Source organism: Tamandua tetradactyla, chromosome 6 (genome assembly GCF_023851605.1).
Source record: "Tamandua tetradactyla isolate mTamTet1 chromosome 6, mTamTet1.pri, whole genome shotgun sequence".
Taxonomy (NCBI): domain Eukaryota; kingdom Metazoa; phylum Chordata; class Mammalia; order Pilosa; family Myrmecophagidae; genus Tamandua; species Tamandua tetradactyla.
This window is the reverse complement of record NC_135332.1, coordinates 56,024,071-56,040,345: the sequence shown is the minus strand read 5'-3', so window position 1 is coordinate 56,040,345 and position 16,275 is coordinate 56,024,071. Positions and strand designations below refer to the sequence as shown.

Genomic DNA, 16,275 nt, shown 5'->3' with positions numbered 1-16,275 from the left:
GCGATTGGGTAATTGATAGACTAGAAAAGAGGCTTTTTTTCTGGCCAAGTTCAGAGACCAGGAATTAAAAATATTCTCCAAGAGGTATCCTGGATTGTGGATTGCTATACATACCCTTCTTTTTCTCCATCTTTTTTTTTTTTTTCCTACTAGTATATTAAAAGAACTTAATCACCTGGAAGAATTTTAGAGATGGAAGAAAAGACTGGGATGGATCCAGGGACTCTGTAGACAGGAAACATTCTAATGCTAAAACTTTTAGAGATCTTTCACCCTGACAATGATGAGGTAGTTTGGGGTCCTGGGGATCTGAATATGGCTTAGGTAACTCAAGACAGTATGGTTTTATTTAAAATGATTTTTGTATTTTCTGTTTTCCTAACTTGGATGTAGATAGCTCCAATGCAATGAAGTTCTTAGCCTTGGCAATTACAGAACAAATATTGTAAACCCAGAATTTCTGCTTCTGTGGAAATTTCCTTCTTCCTCTATCAGTATGAGCATTTGTACTTGTAAATCTTGCTCAGCTTTTCTGTTTCATAGCCAGACTGACACTTTTTTCTCTCCCTATTCCTTTTTCTCCTTTTCTACCCTTTCCTCCGGATTCCTTGTCCCAACATTACAGAAAGCCTGAAAGAATTAAAGGAGCCCAGGCAGCGTAAAGATAATAGGCGCCCAGATCTGGAAATCTATAAACCTGGTCTATCTCGACTCAGAAACAAGTCTAAGGTCAAGGAACCCTCTGAAAGTGAGGAATTTAAGGATGAAACTGTCAATAACAGAGATTCTTCTGTTATAAGAAATGGTACACAGCTCATTAAAGATGCCTGTAAGGAACTGGACAGTCAACAGCAAAATGGTCCTGTAGACCTAGAAAATATTCGGGAACAAGAGTCCTTTCTTCAGTCTGTTGGACAAGAAGATCGAAGTCTAAGAATTATCAAGAGAACAAAGAAACCTGACCTGCAGATCTATCAGCCTGGATGGCGTTTGCAGACTATTACCAAAGAGTCAACTAGCCGGGTGGATAAGGAAGAAATCCTCAACCAAGTAGAAAAACTGAAAGTAGAAGAAGATAAATGTAGGGGAAATATTGTGAAAGAGGAGGCTGTGAATAAACCAGACAAATATGAGGCAGAAAAGAGCCCAAATGGTGACAAAATAAGGGCTACAAAAGGAGAAAGAGGAAAGAGGGTTGAAAGGGGGGAGGGAATAAAAAAAGTGAATGATGACCTGGCACAGGGGAAGCCAGGTTCTGCAAAACGCTACTCCCGCTCAGACAAGCGAAGGAACCGCTACCGTACTTGCAGTACCAGCTCTGCTGGTAGCAATAACAGTGCTGAGGGAGCTGGTCTGACTGATAATGGATGTCGACGCCGGCGACAGGATCGGACCAAGGAGAGGCCACGACTAAAGAAGCAAATATCTATGTCCTCAACTGATTCTTTGGATGAAGATAGAATCGATGATCCTGATGGTTTAGGGCCCAGGAGGAGCTCAGAAAGGAAGAAACATTTAGAAAGAAGCTGTTCTGGCCGTGGTGAGGGTGAGCAGAAAAACAATGGTAAAGAAAATCGAGGCAGTCTTCGTGTCACCTTTGATACAGAAACCATGAGCAAAGACTCCCCCATTGTGAGGTCAGCGAGAGAGGATGCGGATAGAATAAAGCCTGACAAGGCCCTGAGCAGTGGGGGCAAAGGTTCTGAGAAGCTGGAGTACAAAAACCTGAAACAAGAACTTCGGGGTCGTGGCCGTGGCATTCTGATCCTACCAGCCCACACCACCCTGTCTGTCAATTCTGCAGGTTCTTCAGAGTCCATACCTTTGGGATCTCGTCTTTTATTAGGATCTGGTAGTAAGGGATCTCGGAGCTGGGGCCGTGGAGGGACCACCCGCCGATTGTGGGACCCAAACAATCCTGATCAGAAACCTGCTTTAAAGAGCCAAACACCACAACTACACTTCTTGGACACTGATGATGAAGTCAGCCCTACATCTTGGGGTGACTCACGCCAGGCCCAAGCATCTTACTATAAGTTTCAAAACTCTGACAACCCCTATTATTACCCCCGGACACCAGGCCCTGCCTCCCAATATCCCTATACAGGCTATAGTCCTCTGCAGTACCCAGTCGGCCCTACAAATGGTGTGTATCCAGGGCCTTACTACCCAGGCTATCCAACTCCCTCAGGACAGTATGTTTGCAGTCCTCTTCCTGCCAGTGCCATTAGTCCTGAAGAAATGGAGCAGCACATGAGGAACATGCAGCAACAGGAACTACATAGGCTTCTCCGGGTGGCAGACAACCAGGAGTTACAGCTCAGCAATCTGCTCTCCAGAGACCGCATCAGTCCTGAGGGCCTGGAGAAGATGGCTCAGCTCAGGTATAACACGTTCTATCCTGGCTGGAGGGAATGGGGATAACAGGAGGTGGATAGGCTCCTATAGTTGAGGAAGGTGGGGACCTTTAGCTGACCCACTGGGCGTTATCTGTCTTTGACATTGATTTTCTAAGGGAGGGGCCATTGGAAAAAGAAAGGAAGAGAGGTTTTTTTTTTTTTTTAGTCTTAGAAATAGCTGTACATCCCACTTTCTCTATAAGAAAAAAATTATCTTTATAAAAAAGATAAAGGAAAAAAATTATCTTTAAGGGAGTATGGAGCCTTGAAATGGAAAACGAAAGATCTGGAACACCAAGAAATGAACAACATATAACCTTTGGGGAAGGTCTTATCTAGACTGTTAAATTTAGGTGAAAGCATATGGGAAAAAACTGCTTTCCTAGACATAACTCTCTTCAGAATGACATTTTGCTGTGCTGAGTAGAAATAGAATGACTGTTATACCTGATAGCATTTTGAATTTCTTGCCAAGGGTGGTAGTTGATTTGGGTTAGCCTTTCCCTTGGTGTATTTGGAGCTAGACATTGTGTGTATTTTATTCCAGAGCTGAACTGCTACAGCTATATGAGCGCTGTATTCTATTAGATATCGAGTTCTCTGATAATCAGAATGTGGATCAGATCCTGTGGAAGAATGCTTTCTATCAGGTGATTGAAAAGTTCAGGCAGCTTCTAAAGGATCCGAATGTTGAGAACCCAGAACAGATTCGGAACAGACTTTTGGAGCTCTTGGATGAGGTACACCATCATCTCTTTGTTCTCAGAGTAAAAGCTTCAGTATCCTGTAGTTTCAGTGTGTTTTTACTACCTAAAATGTTATGTTTTATAAAGAACATTGACAAAAACAGTATGTTTTTTTCTTGTGTTTAGGCATGCCCTACTCTCTTGCTTCCTTGGAACCATAACTTACTGATAATTGGAGTCTGAGCTTAGAAGCTTATGGAATATCTTGTCCTAGGAGTGAGAGATTGTGTGTGGGTCTGTGTGTCCTCATTTTTAAAATCTTGGAAAGGCTTCTGCTGTGAATTTGTGTTGGGTTCAGTTGGTAGACACTTGATACTGCATGTGTCTCCCATATATAGTGGCAGAGCATTAGCAGAACTGTGAAAGGGTCACTCACTCCAGTTGGTAGATTGGGTCAGAAAAGTCTGATTCAGCCTTTTCTTATTTTTTCTTTTTATAGGGTAGTGACTTCTTTGATACTTTGCTTCAGAAGCTGCAGGTTACTTACAAGTTCAAACTGGAGGACTACATGGATGGTCTTGCCATTCGCAGCAAACCATTACGCAAGACAGTAAGCCAGCTTCTTTCTTTATCTTAAATGTATTAATCTGTTTTAAGCACTGTGCTGAGTGTGAGGATTTAAGAATGAAAGATACAGTTTAGAGGTAACAGACAAATTAAACCAACAATTGTAATGTAATGTCATAAGTACCATGGTAATCGTACATGGAGAGTGCTAAACGGACATAGAAGGAAGTGGATCTAACTTAGCCTGGTGAGGTCAAGGAAGAGTTTTCTTTCTTTCTTTCTTTATTAATTAATAAAAAATTTAACCAGAAACAAACAAAAACATTAATATATGATCATTCCATTCTACATATATGATCATTAATTCACAATATCATCACATAGTTGCATATTCATCATTTTGTAGAACATTTGCATCAATTCAGAAAAGGAAATAAAGAAAACAGAAAAAGAAATAAAATGATAACATAGTAAAAGAAAGATTATACATACCATACCCCTTACCCCTCGCTTTCATTGATCACTAGCATTTCAAACTAAATTTATTTTAACATTTGTTCCCCCTATTATTTATTTTTTTCCATATGTTCTACTTGTCTGTTGACAAGGTAGGTAAAAGGAGCATCAGACACAAGGTTTTCACAATCACACAGTCACATTGTGAAACCTTTATCATTATTCAGTCATCACATGGCTACTGGAACACAGCTCTACATTTTCAGGCAGTCCCCTCCAGCCTCTCCATTACATCTTGAATAACAAGGTGATATCTACTTAATGCATAAGAATAACCTCCAGGATAACCTCTCAACTCTGTTTGGAATCTCTCAGCCATTGACACTTTGTCTCATTTCACTCTTCCCCCTTTTGGTTGAGAAGTTTTTCTCAGTCCCTTGATGCTGAGTCTCAGCTCATTCTAGGATTTCTGTCCCACGTTGCTAGGAAGGTCCACACCCCTGGGAGTCATGTCCCACGTAGACAGGGGGAAGGTGGTGAGTTTGCTTGTTGTGTTGGCTGCAGAGAGAGGCCATGTCTGAGCAACAAGAGTCTCTCTTGGGGGTGACTCTTAGGCCTAAATTTTAAGTAGACTTGACCTATCCTTTGTGGGGCTAAGTTTCATATGAACAAACCCCAAGACTGGGGGCTCAGCCTATAGCTTTGGTTGTCCACACTGCTTGTGAGAATATCAAGAATTCAACTTGGGGAAGTTGAATTTCTCCCCATTCTCACCATCACCCAAAGGGGACTTTGCAAATACTTTTCCACTCACTGATCGAATCACTCTGGGATTCATCAGGGCATCACTCTGGGCAAACCAACAAAATCTCATGTCCTACCTGAGATTCCAAGTATTTATGGTGTTCAATCAAGCTATCTACATAAGTTATATTAGGAAATGCACTAATCAAAATATAAATTTTGTACCAAATTAACATTTTTTGCTTTAGTCTCACACATAAGTTGAAATTTTAAAATATTAATTACCATCTAATTTCAGCACCCTGCAGTAATGACATTCCTTTGTTCTTCCTCATGCAAAAATATTTTTTAAATTTGTACATTTAGTTACTATTATTATACACTCTAGGCATTCGTAGATTGTACCATCTCAATCTTTATCGTCTATCTTTCTGATTTCATTTATGCCCCCAGCCCTCCTCCCTCTATCATTCTCATATGCAGCTTCATTCAGTATTTTAACATAATCGTATTACAGTTAGGTAGTATTGTGCTGTCCATTTCTGAGTTATTTTCAGTCCCGTTGCACAATCTATATCCCTTCAGCTCCAATCACCCAATATCTTACCCTATTTCTATCTCCTGATGGTCTCGCTTACCAACGAAATATTCCAAGTTTATTCACTAATGTCAGTTCATATCAGTGAGACCATACAGTATTTCTCTTTTTGTTTTTGGCTAATCTCACTCAGCATAGTGTCCTTAAGGTCCATCCATGTTGTTACATACTTCATAACTTAATTCTGTCTTACAGCTGCATAATATTCCATCGTATGTATATACCGCAGTTTGTTTAGCCACTAGTCTGTTGATGGACATTTTGGCTGTTTCCATCTCTTCATGATTGTAAATAATGCTGCTATAAACATTGGTGTACAAATGTCCATTTGTGTCCTTGCCCTCATGTCCTCTGAGTAGATACCTAGCAATGGTATTGCTGGGTCATATGGCAATTCTATATTCAGCTTTTTGAGGAGTCGCCAAACTGCCTTCCACAGCAGTTGCACCATTTGACATTACTAGCAATAGTGGATAAGTATGCCTCTTTCTCCACATCCTCTCCAGCACTTATCATTTTCTGATTTGTTGATAATGCCATTCTGGTGGATGTGAGATGATATCTCATTGTGGTTTTGATTTGCATTTCTCTAATGGCCAGGGGTGTTGAGCATGTCTTCATGTGCCTTTTGGCCATTTGTATTTCCTCTTCTGAGAAGTGTCTGTTCAAGTCTTTTTCCCATTTTGTAATTGGATTGGCTGTCTTTTTGTTGTTGAGTTGGACAATCTCTTTATAAATTCTGGATACTAGACCTTTATCTGATATGTCGTTTCCAAATGTTGTCTCCCATTGTGTAGGCTGTCTTTTTATTTTCTTAATGAAGTTCTTTGATGTGCAAAAGTGTTTAATTTTGAGAAGTTCCCATTTACTTATTTCTTTCTTCAGTGCTCTTGCTTTGGGTGTAAGGTCTGTAAAACCACCTCCAAGTGTAAGATTTATAAGATATCTCCTTACGTTTTCTTCTAACAGTTTTATGGACTTAGACCTAATGTTTAGGTCTTTGATCCATTTTGAGTTAACTTTTGTATAGGGTGTGAGACATGGGTCCTCTTTCATTCTTTTGCATATGGATATCCAGTTCTCTAGGCACCATTTATTGAAGAGACTGTTCTGTCCCAGGTGAGTTGGCTTGACTGCCTGATCAAAGATCAATTGTCCATAGATGAGAGGGTCTATATCTGACCACTTTATTCGATTCCATTGGTCAAAATATCTATCTTTATGCCAGTACCATGCTGTTTTGACCACTGTAGCTTCATAATATGCCTTAAAGTCAGCTAGCATGAGACCTCTGACTTCATTTTTTTACCTCAGGATACTTTTAGCTATTCAGGGCCCCCTGCCCTTCCAGATAAATTTGGTTATTGGTTTTCTGTTTCTGAGAAGTATGTTGTTGGGATTTTGATTGGTATTACATTGAGTCTATAAATCAATTTAGGTAGGATTGACATCTTAACTATATTTAGTCTTCCAGTCCATGAACATGGTATGCCCTTTCATCTGTTTAGGTCTTCTGTGATTTCTTTTAACAATTTCTTGTGGTTTTCTTTGTATAGGTCTTTTGTCTCTTGGGTTAAATTTATTCCTAAATATTTTATTCTTTTGGTTGCAATTGTAAATGAAATTCGTCTCTTGATTTCCCCCGGATTGTTCATTACTAGTGTATAGAAACATTACAGATTTTTGAGTGTTGATCTTGTAACCTGCCACTTTGCTGTACTCGTTTATTAGCTCTAGCAGTTTTGCTGTGGATTTTTCAGGGTTTTCGACATATAGTATCATATCATCTGCAAACAGTGAGAGTTTTCCTTCTTCCTTTCCAATTTTGATGCCTTGTATTTCTTTTTCTTGTCTAATGGCTCTGGCTAGAACTTCCAACACAATGTTGAATAACAGTGGTGATAGTGGACATCCTTGTCGTGTTCCTGATCTTAGGGGGAAAGTTTTCAGTTTTTCCCCATTGAGGATGATATTAGCTGTGGGTTTTTCATATATTCCTTTTATCATTTTGAGGAAGTTCCCTTCTATTCCTATCCTTTGAAGTGTTTTCAACAGGAAAGGATACTGAATTTCGTCAAATCCCTTTTCTGCATCAATCGAGATGATCATGTGGTTTTTCTGCTTTGATTTGTTGATATGGTGTATTACATTAATTGATTTTCTTATGTTAAACCATCCTTGCATACCTAGGATGAATCCTACTTGGTCATGATATATAATTCTTTTAATGTGTTACTGGATTCGATTTGCTAGAATTTTGTTGAGGATTTTTGCATCTATATTCATTAGAGAGATTGGTCTGTAGTTTTCCTTTTTTGTAATATCTTTGTCTGGCTTTGGTATGAGGGTGATGTTGGCTTCATAGAATACGTGGTAGCTCCCCCTCCTGTTCAGTTTTTTTGAAGCGTTTGAGCAGGAATGGTACTAATTCTTCTGGAATGTTTGGTAGAATTTGCATGTGAAACCATCTGGTCCTGGACTTTTCTTTTTGGGAAGCTTCTTAATGACTGATTCAGTTTCTTTACTTGTGATTGGTTTGTTGAGGTCGTCTGTTTCTTCTCAAGTCAAAGTTGGTTGTTCATGCCTTTCTAGGGAGTTGTCCATTTCATCTACATTGTTGTATTTATTAGCATAAAGTTGTTCATAGTATCCTGTCATTACTTCCTTTATTTCTGCAGGGTTAGTGGTTATGTCTCCTCTTCTATTTCTGATCTTATTTATTTGCATCCTCTCTCTTCTTCTTTTTGTCAATCTTGCTAAGGGTCCATCAGTCTTACTCATTTTCTCATAGACCCAGTTTCTGGTTTTATTGATTTTCTCAATTGTTTTCATGTTCTAAATTTCCTATAAATTCTGCTCTGATCTTTGTTATTTCTTTCCTTTTGCTTGCTTTGGGGTTAGTTTGCTGTACTTTCTTTAGTTCTTCCAAGCAGACAGTTAATTCCTTGATTTTTACTCTTCTTTTTTGATATAGGCATTGAGGGCAATAAATTTCCCTTTTAGCACTGTCTTTGCTGCGTCCCATAAGTTTTGATATGTTGTGTTTTCATTTTCATTTGCCTCAAGATGTTTACTGATTTCTCTTGTAATTTCTACCTTGACCTACTGGTTGTTTAAGAGTGTGTTGTTGAGCCTCCACATATTTGTGAATTTTCTGGCACTCTGCCTGTTATTGATTTCCAACTTCATTCCTTTATGATCTGAGAAGGTGTTTTGTATGATTTCAATTTTTTTAAATTTATTGAGACTTGCTTTGTGACCTAGCATGTGGTCTATCTTTGAGAATGATGCATGAGCACTTGAGAAAAAGGTGTATCCTGCTGTTGTGGGATGTAATGTTCTATAAATGTCTGTTAAGTCTAGCTCATTTATTGTATTATTCAAATTCTTTGTTTCTTTATTGATCCTCTGTCTAGATGTTCTGTTCATTGATGAGAGTGGGAAATTGAAGTCTCCAGCTATTATGGTAGATGTGTCTATTTCTCTTTTCACTGTTTTTAGTGTTTGCTACATGTATTTTGGAGCATTTTGGTTCAGTGCATAAATATTTATGATTGCTATGTCTTCATGCTGAATTGTTCTTTTTATTAATACATAGTATCCTTCTTTGTCTCTTTTAACTGTTTTACATTTGAAGTCTAATTTGTTGGATATTAGTATAGCTACTTCTGCTGTTTTCTGATTGTTATTTGCATGAAATATCTTTTCCCAACCTTTCACTTTCAACCTATGTTTATCTTTGGGTCTAAGATGTGTTTCCTGTATACAGCATATAGATGGGTCCTGTTTTTTAATCCATTCTACCAGTCTATGACTTTTGATTGGGGAGTTTAATCCATTAACGTTTAGTGTTTTATCTATACAGGTAGTACTTTCTTCTACCATTTTGCCTTTTGGATTTTATATGTCATGTCTAATTTTCCTTCTTTTTACCTTTACTCATAGTCTTTCTTTCTGCAGTCTTCTCCACACCTCTCTCTTCTCTCTTCCTATCTGTCTCTAGTGTTCCCTTTAGTATTTCTTGCAGAGCTGGTTTCTTGGTCACAAATTCTCTCAGTGAATTTTTGTCTGAAAATGTTTTAATTGTCCCCTCATTTTTGAATGACAATTTTGCTGGACATAGAATTCTTGGTTGGCATTTTTCTCTTTTAGTATTTTAAATATATCATCCCAGTGTCTTCTCGCCTCCATGGTTTCTGCTGAGAAATCTATGCATAGTCTTATTAGGCTTCCCTTGTATGTGATGGATTGCTTTTCTCTTGCTGCTTTCAAGATCCTCTCTTTCTGTTTGACCTCTGACATTCTGATTAGTAAGTGTCTTGGAGTGAGTCTTATTTGGATCTATTCTCTTTGGGGTATGCTGCACTTCTTGGATCTGTAATTTTAAGTCTTTCATAAGAGTTGGGAAATTTTCAGTGATAATTTCCTCCATTAGTTTATTTATTTATTTATTTTTAAAATTTTTTATTAATTAAAAAAAATTACATGAAACAAACATTCCCAATACATACACTCAGTGATTCACAATATCATCACATAGTTGCATATTCATCATCATGATCATTTCCCAGAACATTAGCATCAATTCAGAAAAGGAAATAAAAAGACAACAGAAAAATATAACAAACAGAAAAAAAAAATTTTACAGGCCATACCCCTTACTGATCCCTTTCATTGATCACTAGCATTTCAAACTAAATCTATTTTAACATTTGTTCCCCCTATTATTTATTTTTATTCCATATGTTCCTCTCATCTGTTGACAAGGTAGATAAAAGGAGCATCAGACACAAGGTTTTCACAATCACATAGTCACATTGTTTAAAGCTATATCATTATACACTCATCATCAAGAAACATGGCTACTGAAACACAGCTCTACATTTTCAGGCAGTTCCCTCCATCCTCTCCATTACATCTTGGATAACAAGGTGATATCTACTTAATGCATAAGAATAACCTCCAGGATAACCTCTCGACTCTGGAATCTCTCAGCCACTGACACTTTGTCTCATTTCACTCTTCCCCCTTTTGGTCGAGAAGGTTTTCTCAATCCCTTGATGCTGGGTCTCAGCTCATTCTAGAGTTTTTCTCAATCCCTTGATGCTGAATCTTAGCTCATCCTGGGATTTCTGTCCCACGCTGCCAAGAAGATCCACAGCCCTGGGAGTCATGTCCCACGCAGACGGAGAGGGTGGTGAGTCTGCTTGCTGTGTTGGCTGGAGAGAGAGGCCACATCTCAGCAACAAAAGAGGTTCTCTTGGGGATGACTCTTAGGCTTAATTTTAAGTAGGCTTGACCTATCCCCTGTGGGGTTAAGTTTCATATGAACAAACCCCAAGACTAGGGGCTCAGCCTATAGCTTTGGTTGTCCACACTGCTTGTGAGAATATCAAGAATTCTACTTGGGGAAGTTGAGTTTTCCCCCGTTCTCACCATTCCCCAAAGGGGACTTTGCAAATACTTTTCCACTCACTGATCAAATCACTCTGGGATTCATCAGGGCATCACCTGGACAAACCAACAAAATCTCATGTCCTATACAAAGTTCCATGTACTTAAGGTGTTCAATCAACTATCTACATAAGTTATATTAGGAGATGCACTAGTCAAAGTATAGATTTGTACCAAATAAGCATTTTTTGCTTTAGCCTCACACATTAGCTGAAATTTCAAAATATTAAGTACCATCTATTTTCAGCACACTGCAGTAATGACATTCTTTTGTTCTTCCTCATGCAAAAACATTTTTTAAATTTGTACATTTGGTCACTATCATTATACACTCTAGGCATTCCTAGATCACACCATCTCAATTTTTATCGTCTATCTTTCTTTGTGATTTCATTTATGCCCCAGCCCTCCTCCCTCTATCATTCTCATTTGCAGCTTCATTCAGTGTTTTAACATAATTGTACTACAGTTAGGTAATATTGTACTGTCCATTTCTGAGTTTTTATATTCAGTCCTGTTGCACAATCTGTATCCCTTCAGCTCCAATTACCCAATATCTTACCCTATTTCTATCTCCTGATGGTCTCTGTTACCAAGGAAATATTCCAAGTTTATTCACTAATGTCACTTCATATCAGTGAGACCATACAGTATTTGTCCTTTCGTTTCTGGCTAATCACACTCAGCATAATGTCCTTAAGGTCCAGTCATGTTGTTACATACTTCATAACTTTATTCTGTCTTACAGCTGCATAATATTCCATCTTATGGAAATGTCACAGTTTGTTTAGCCGCTAGTCTGTTGATGGACATTTTGGCTGTTTCCATCTCTTGGTAATTGTTAATAATGCTGCTGTAAACATTGGTGTGTAAATGTCCATTTGTGTCCTTGGCCTCGTTTCCTTTGAGTAGAGACAGCATATAGATGGGTCCTGTTTTTTAATCCATTCTGCCAGACTATGTCTTTTGATTGGAGAGTTTAATCCATTACCATTCAGTGTTATTAATGCATGGGTAGTACTTTCTTCTACTATTTTGCCTTCTGGATTTTATATGTCATATCTAATTTTTCTTCTTTTTACCTTCACTCATAGTCTTCCTTTCTACACTCTTCTCCACACCTCTCTCTTCTGTCTTTGTATCTGTCTCTAGTGTTCCCTTTAGTATTTCTTGTAGAGCTGGTCTCTTAGTCACAAATTCTCTCAGTGATTTTTTGTCTGAAAATGTTTTAATTTCTCCCTCATTTTTGAAGGACAATTTTGCTGGATATAGAATTCTTGGTTGGCAGTTTTTCTCTTTTAGTAATTTAAATATATCATGCCACTGTCTTCTTGCCTCCATGGTTTCTGCTGAGAGATCTGCGCATAGTTTTATTGGGCTTCCCTTGTATGTGATGGATTGCTTTTCTCTTGCTGCTTTCAAGATCCTCTCTTTCTCTTTGACCTCTGACATTCTGATTATTAAATGTCTTGGAGTGTGCCTATTTGGATCTATTCTCTTTGGGGTACACTGTACTTCTTGGATCTGTAATTTTAAGTCTTTTATAAGAGTTGGGAAATTTTCAGTGATAATTTCCTCCATTAGTTTTTCTCCTCTTTTTCCCTTCTCTTCTCTTTCTGGGACACCCATAACACGTATATTCATGCGCTTCATATTGTCTTTCAATTCCCTGAGTCCCTGCTCATATTTTTCCATTTTTTTCCTATAGTTTCTGTTTCTTGTCGGATTTCAGATGTTCCGTCCTCCAGTTCAGAAATCCTATGTTCTGTCTCTCGAAATCTACCATTGTAGTTTTCCATTGTTTTTTTCATCTCTTCTACTTTGCCTTTCATTCCCATAAGTTCTGTGATTTTTTTTTCAGACTTTCAGTTTCTTCTTTTTGTTCTTTCCTTGCCTTCTTTATATCCTCCCTCAATTCACTGATTTGGTTTTTGATGAGGTTTTCCATGTCTGTTCATACATTCTGAATTAATTGTTTCAGCTCCTGTGTCTCATTTGAATTGTTGGTTTGTTCCTTTGACTGGGCCATATCTTCAATTTTCCTAGTGTGATTTGTTATTTTTTGCTGGTGCCTAGGCATTTAATTACCTTAATTAGTTTATTCTGGAGATTGCTTTCACTTCTTTTATCTAGGGTTTTCTTGCTGGATGAATTTGTTGTCTATCTGTTCTTTGACATTCTGTTCAGCTTTATCTGGACCTCTAGCTTAAGTTTTATTTAACCGAGAAGAATTTTTCAGTTGTTTTCTTGTTTCTTGCCCTGCTTGTGTGGTGCCTTTCCCCCCCACACACTTAGGAGGGTCTACTTAGATATTATAGACCCCAGCCAGATTTTCCCAGACCAAACTGGCCTCCTGTCAGGAGGAAAGAGTCACCTGTGTCAGTTTTCCCTGAGGGTGAGACCCAGCAGGTTGAAAGACTTTCCAGTGAAGTTTCTCTGGACTCTGTTTTTCTTATCCTGCCCAGTATGTGGCACTTTTGTGCCTGCAGGTCCCAGCAGCATAAGATGATGTAGTGTCTTTAACTTTGGCAGACTCTCCCTTCTGGGACATGGTAGAGACAGAGGATAGGTTGTAGACTTTTTAATGGCTTCAAATTACCAAGCCCTGGTGTCTGAATTCCTTGAGGGAGGGATTCCACCTGAGTTGGGCTTCACCCCTCCCCTGGGGAAGGCACAGGCTCCAGCAAGCCCTCAAACGAGCTTGTTTCTGCCTATGCCTGGGGCAGTTACAACCTGAGAAGTCCTGCCACTGTATCCAAAGGCAGTCAAGCCTTTGTAGAAACACAGCCACAAAAACCCTGTTTCTTCCTTCTTTCTCTTTCCGTCATTCCTGCCCCCTTGGCGCTGGAGCAAAAACCAGCGGCTTCCACTTTGACTATGTTCACCTGAGCTGGGGGCCTAGTTTTAGTAGTCAAAATTTGTTAATTAATTCCACAATTGACGTTTGGTTGGGCTCAGTCCCTGCTACTGGTAAAGTCTCTTTCCTTTCCCCTCTGGGAAGCAGCCTGTGCGGTAGGGGCGCCGCCTGCCATGACTTGGGGAACTCACGGTTCTGGGGAAGCTCACAGCTGATCCAGACTGGGGTATGCTGTGTGTCTGGTCACTGACGTGTCCCCTGGAGCTGTTCTGTACTGTTTCTGGTTATGTAGTAGTTGTTCTGGAGGACGAACTAAAATGTGCATATTGCTAAGCCACCATCTCGGCCCCCTATCAAGGAAAGCTTTTCAAAGCTTCTCAGTCTGAGTCTTGAGAGGTAGGTGAGTAGGGGTTTGCATGGAGGGAGAGGCAGTATAGATATATGGCACAATAATAAGGGAGTATCAGGCATTGTTGGGAAAGTGCAAGAAGTTCAGTATGCTGGTGTTTATAATGTGAAATGGGACTGTTGTAGGAGGTAAAGCTGAAGAAGTAGGTAAGGGGCTAGATTATAAACTTATATGCCATGTTGAAGAGTTTGGATTTTATTCTGGATACAGCCACTGATTGACTTTTAGCAAATTGAGAACATAGATTTATTCTTAGAACCAATCGCCCAGGCAGACTGTTAAGTTTGGTTCAGAGTGGGGGAAGCATGGAGGTAGGAGAATCAGGTTGTGAGCCTGAACTAAGGTAGAGGGCAGTGGGAGTGGAAAAAAGGAGATTGGGAAGATATGAGGAAAATAAAATTGAATTGCTGCCTGATTTGGTGTGAAGGATGAGTTTAGAAGCATGAAGAGTCTAGTCTAGATCATCTCCCGTTTTGTGGTCTAGGGGAGTGGCTGGGAAGGGAAAGATCAGTTCAGTTTTGGATTGTTTAGATGAAAGACTACAGCAGGAACTTGAAAATTAATATTCTAGTTATAAGCTTAAGAGAATGAGCTGGGCAGATGATAGGAGTCGTAAGTGTATAGGTGGTAGATGAAGCAGATATTGGTGGACTGGGAAGGTTGGCCAAAGAAGGGGGTTGAACTTCAAGGTTTAAGGGAGTTTTGAGATTTGAAATCGTAAAGTGCTGTAGAGTTGTCAAATATTAAGATTAGTAAAAACTGTCCATTGTGTTGGATGACCTTATTGAGAGAGATTTTAGCTGGAAGAGATGGAAACTAGATTGTAGTGAATGAGAGGTGAGGTAGCAGACAGCACACAAGTATATAGATCAGTATTTTAAAACTATTGGCTGCGAAGGCAGGTGTTCTAGTTTGCTAGCTGCCAGAATGCAACACACCAGAGATGGATTGGCTTTTAATAAAAGGGGATTTATTTCATTAGTTCTTCAGAGGAAAGGCAGCTAACTTTCAACTGAGGTTCTTTCTCACATGGGAAGGCACAGGGTTATCTCTGCTGGCCTTCTCTCCAGACCTCTGGGTTCCAACAGCTTTCCCCAGGGTGATTTCTTTCTGCATCTCCAAAGGCCTGGGCTGAGCTGCGAGTGCTGAAATGAGGTATGCTGAGCTGCTTGGACTGTGCTACGTTGCACTCTCTCATTTAAGCACCAGCCAATTAAGTCAAACATCATTCATTGCAGCAGGCGGGCCTCCTAGCCGACTGCAGATGTAATCAGCTACAGATGAGGTTCACATACCATTGGCTCAGGTCCACAGCAGTAGAACTAGCTGCCTTCACCTGGCCAAGGTGACAACTGAATCTAACTACCACAGCAGGAAAAGTAGTTAATGGCTAAAAGAGAACATGGGGTCAAAGAGAAGTTGGTTTTTGTTTCATTTGTTTTTTTAAGGTGGGAGAGATTTTAGCATATTTATATGTTGAGGAGAAAGAAAGAGGTCAAAGATTCATTAGACAGAAGTGTGATTTCTGGAGCAGAAGCTTCCTCTTGCCTTTCTGATAAATTGCTATGCACAGGCTCTTACTAATTAATAAGTATTTTTGAACCCCTACTACATGCTAAGTGCAATTTTGGCATAGGCAATTCAGTGAGGAACAAGAAAGTTTGATTGGGAATGAGTACAGGTGTTGGATGAGTAATTGCAGTTGCAGTGACTTTTGCAAAGGGAGCTATGAGAGCATATTATAAAATGGTTATAGCCTGGTTTAGAGGATCTTGGAAGACTAAGGAAATTACAGTTAAGCTGGTTCTGAAGTCCTGAAGTATTGACTGTGAAGATGTAGTAAAGAAGCACAGCATCCTAGTATACATGAAGGTCGTGACGTGGGAAAGAGCATGGTGTGTTAAGGAACTGAGAAAAGTCTAGTCTGGCCAAGGCATATAGCGTGAAGCGGTGATCAGAGGCTAGATCATTTAGGACTTCACTCTGAGGAGAATGAAGAGCCTTTGAAGGAATTTATTATCTTCCCCTTCTTTGGGGGGGATGGCTTAAATATTGTTTAGAGACATAACCAGTTTTCTCCGTACTTTCGTTACCCAGTGTTCTTG

The 16,275-nt window shown here is 39.4% G+C and overlaps 1 protein-coding gene across 3 annotated transcripts in view; it reads left to right on the top strand.

The window, feature by feature from the left end:
* Positions 1-16,275, top strand: part of SMG6 (SMG6 nonsense mediated mRNA decay factor) — a 259,345-nt gene that overhangs the window by 1,975 nt on the left and 241,095 nt on the right. For 2 of the 3 annotated variants that reach the window (XM_077165510.1, XM_077165509.1), the window contains exons 2-4: positions 626-2,384; positions 2,947-3,139; positions 3,585-3,695. In XM_077165510.1, coding sequence (XP_077021625.1) covers positions 626-2,384; positions 2,947-3,139; positions 3,585-3,695 — 2,063 coding nt within the window. The remainder of the gene's footprint in view (positions 1-625; positions 2,385-2,946; positions 3,140-3,584; positions 3,696-16,275) is intronic. The other variant, XM_077165511.1, reaches the window with a different exon arrangement.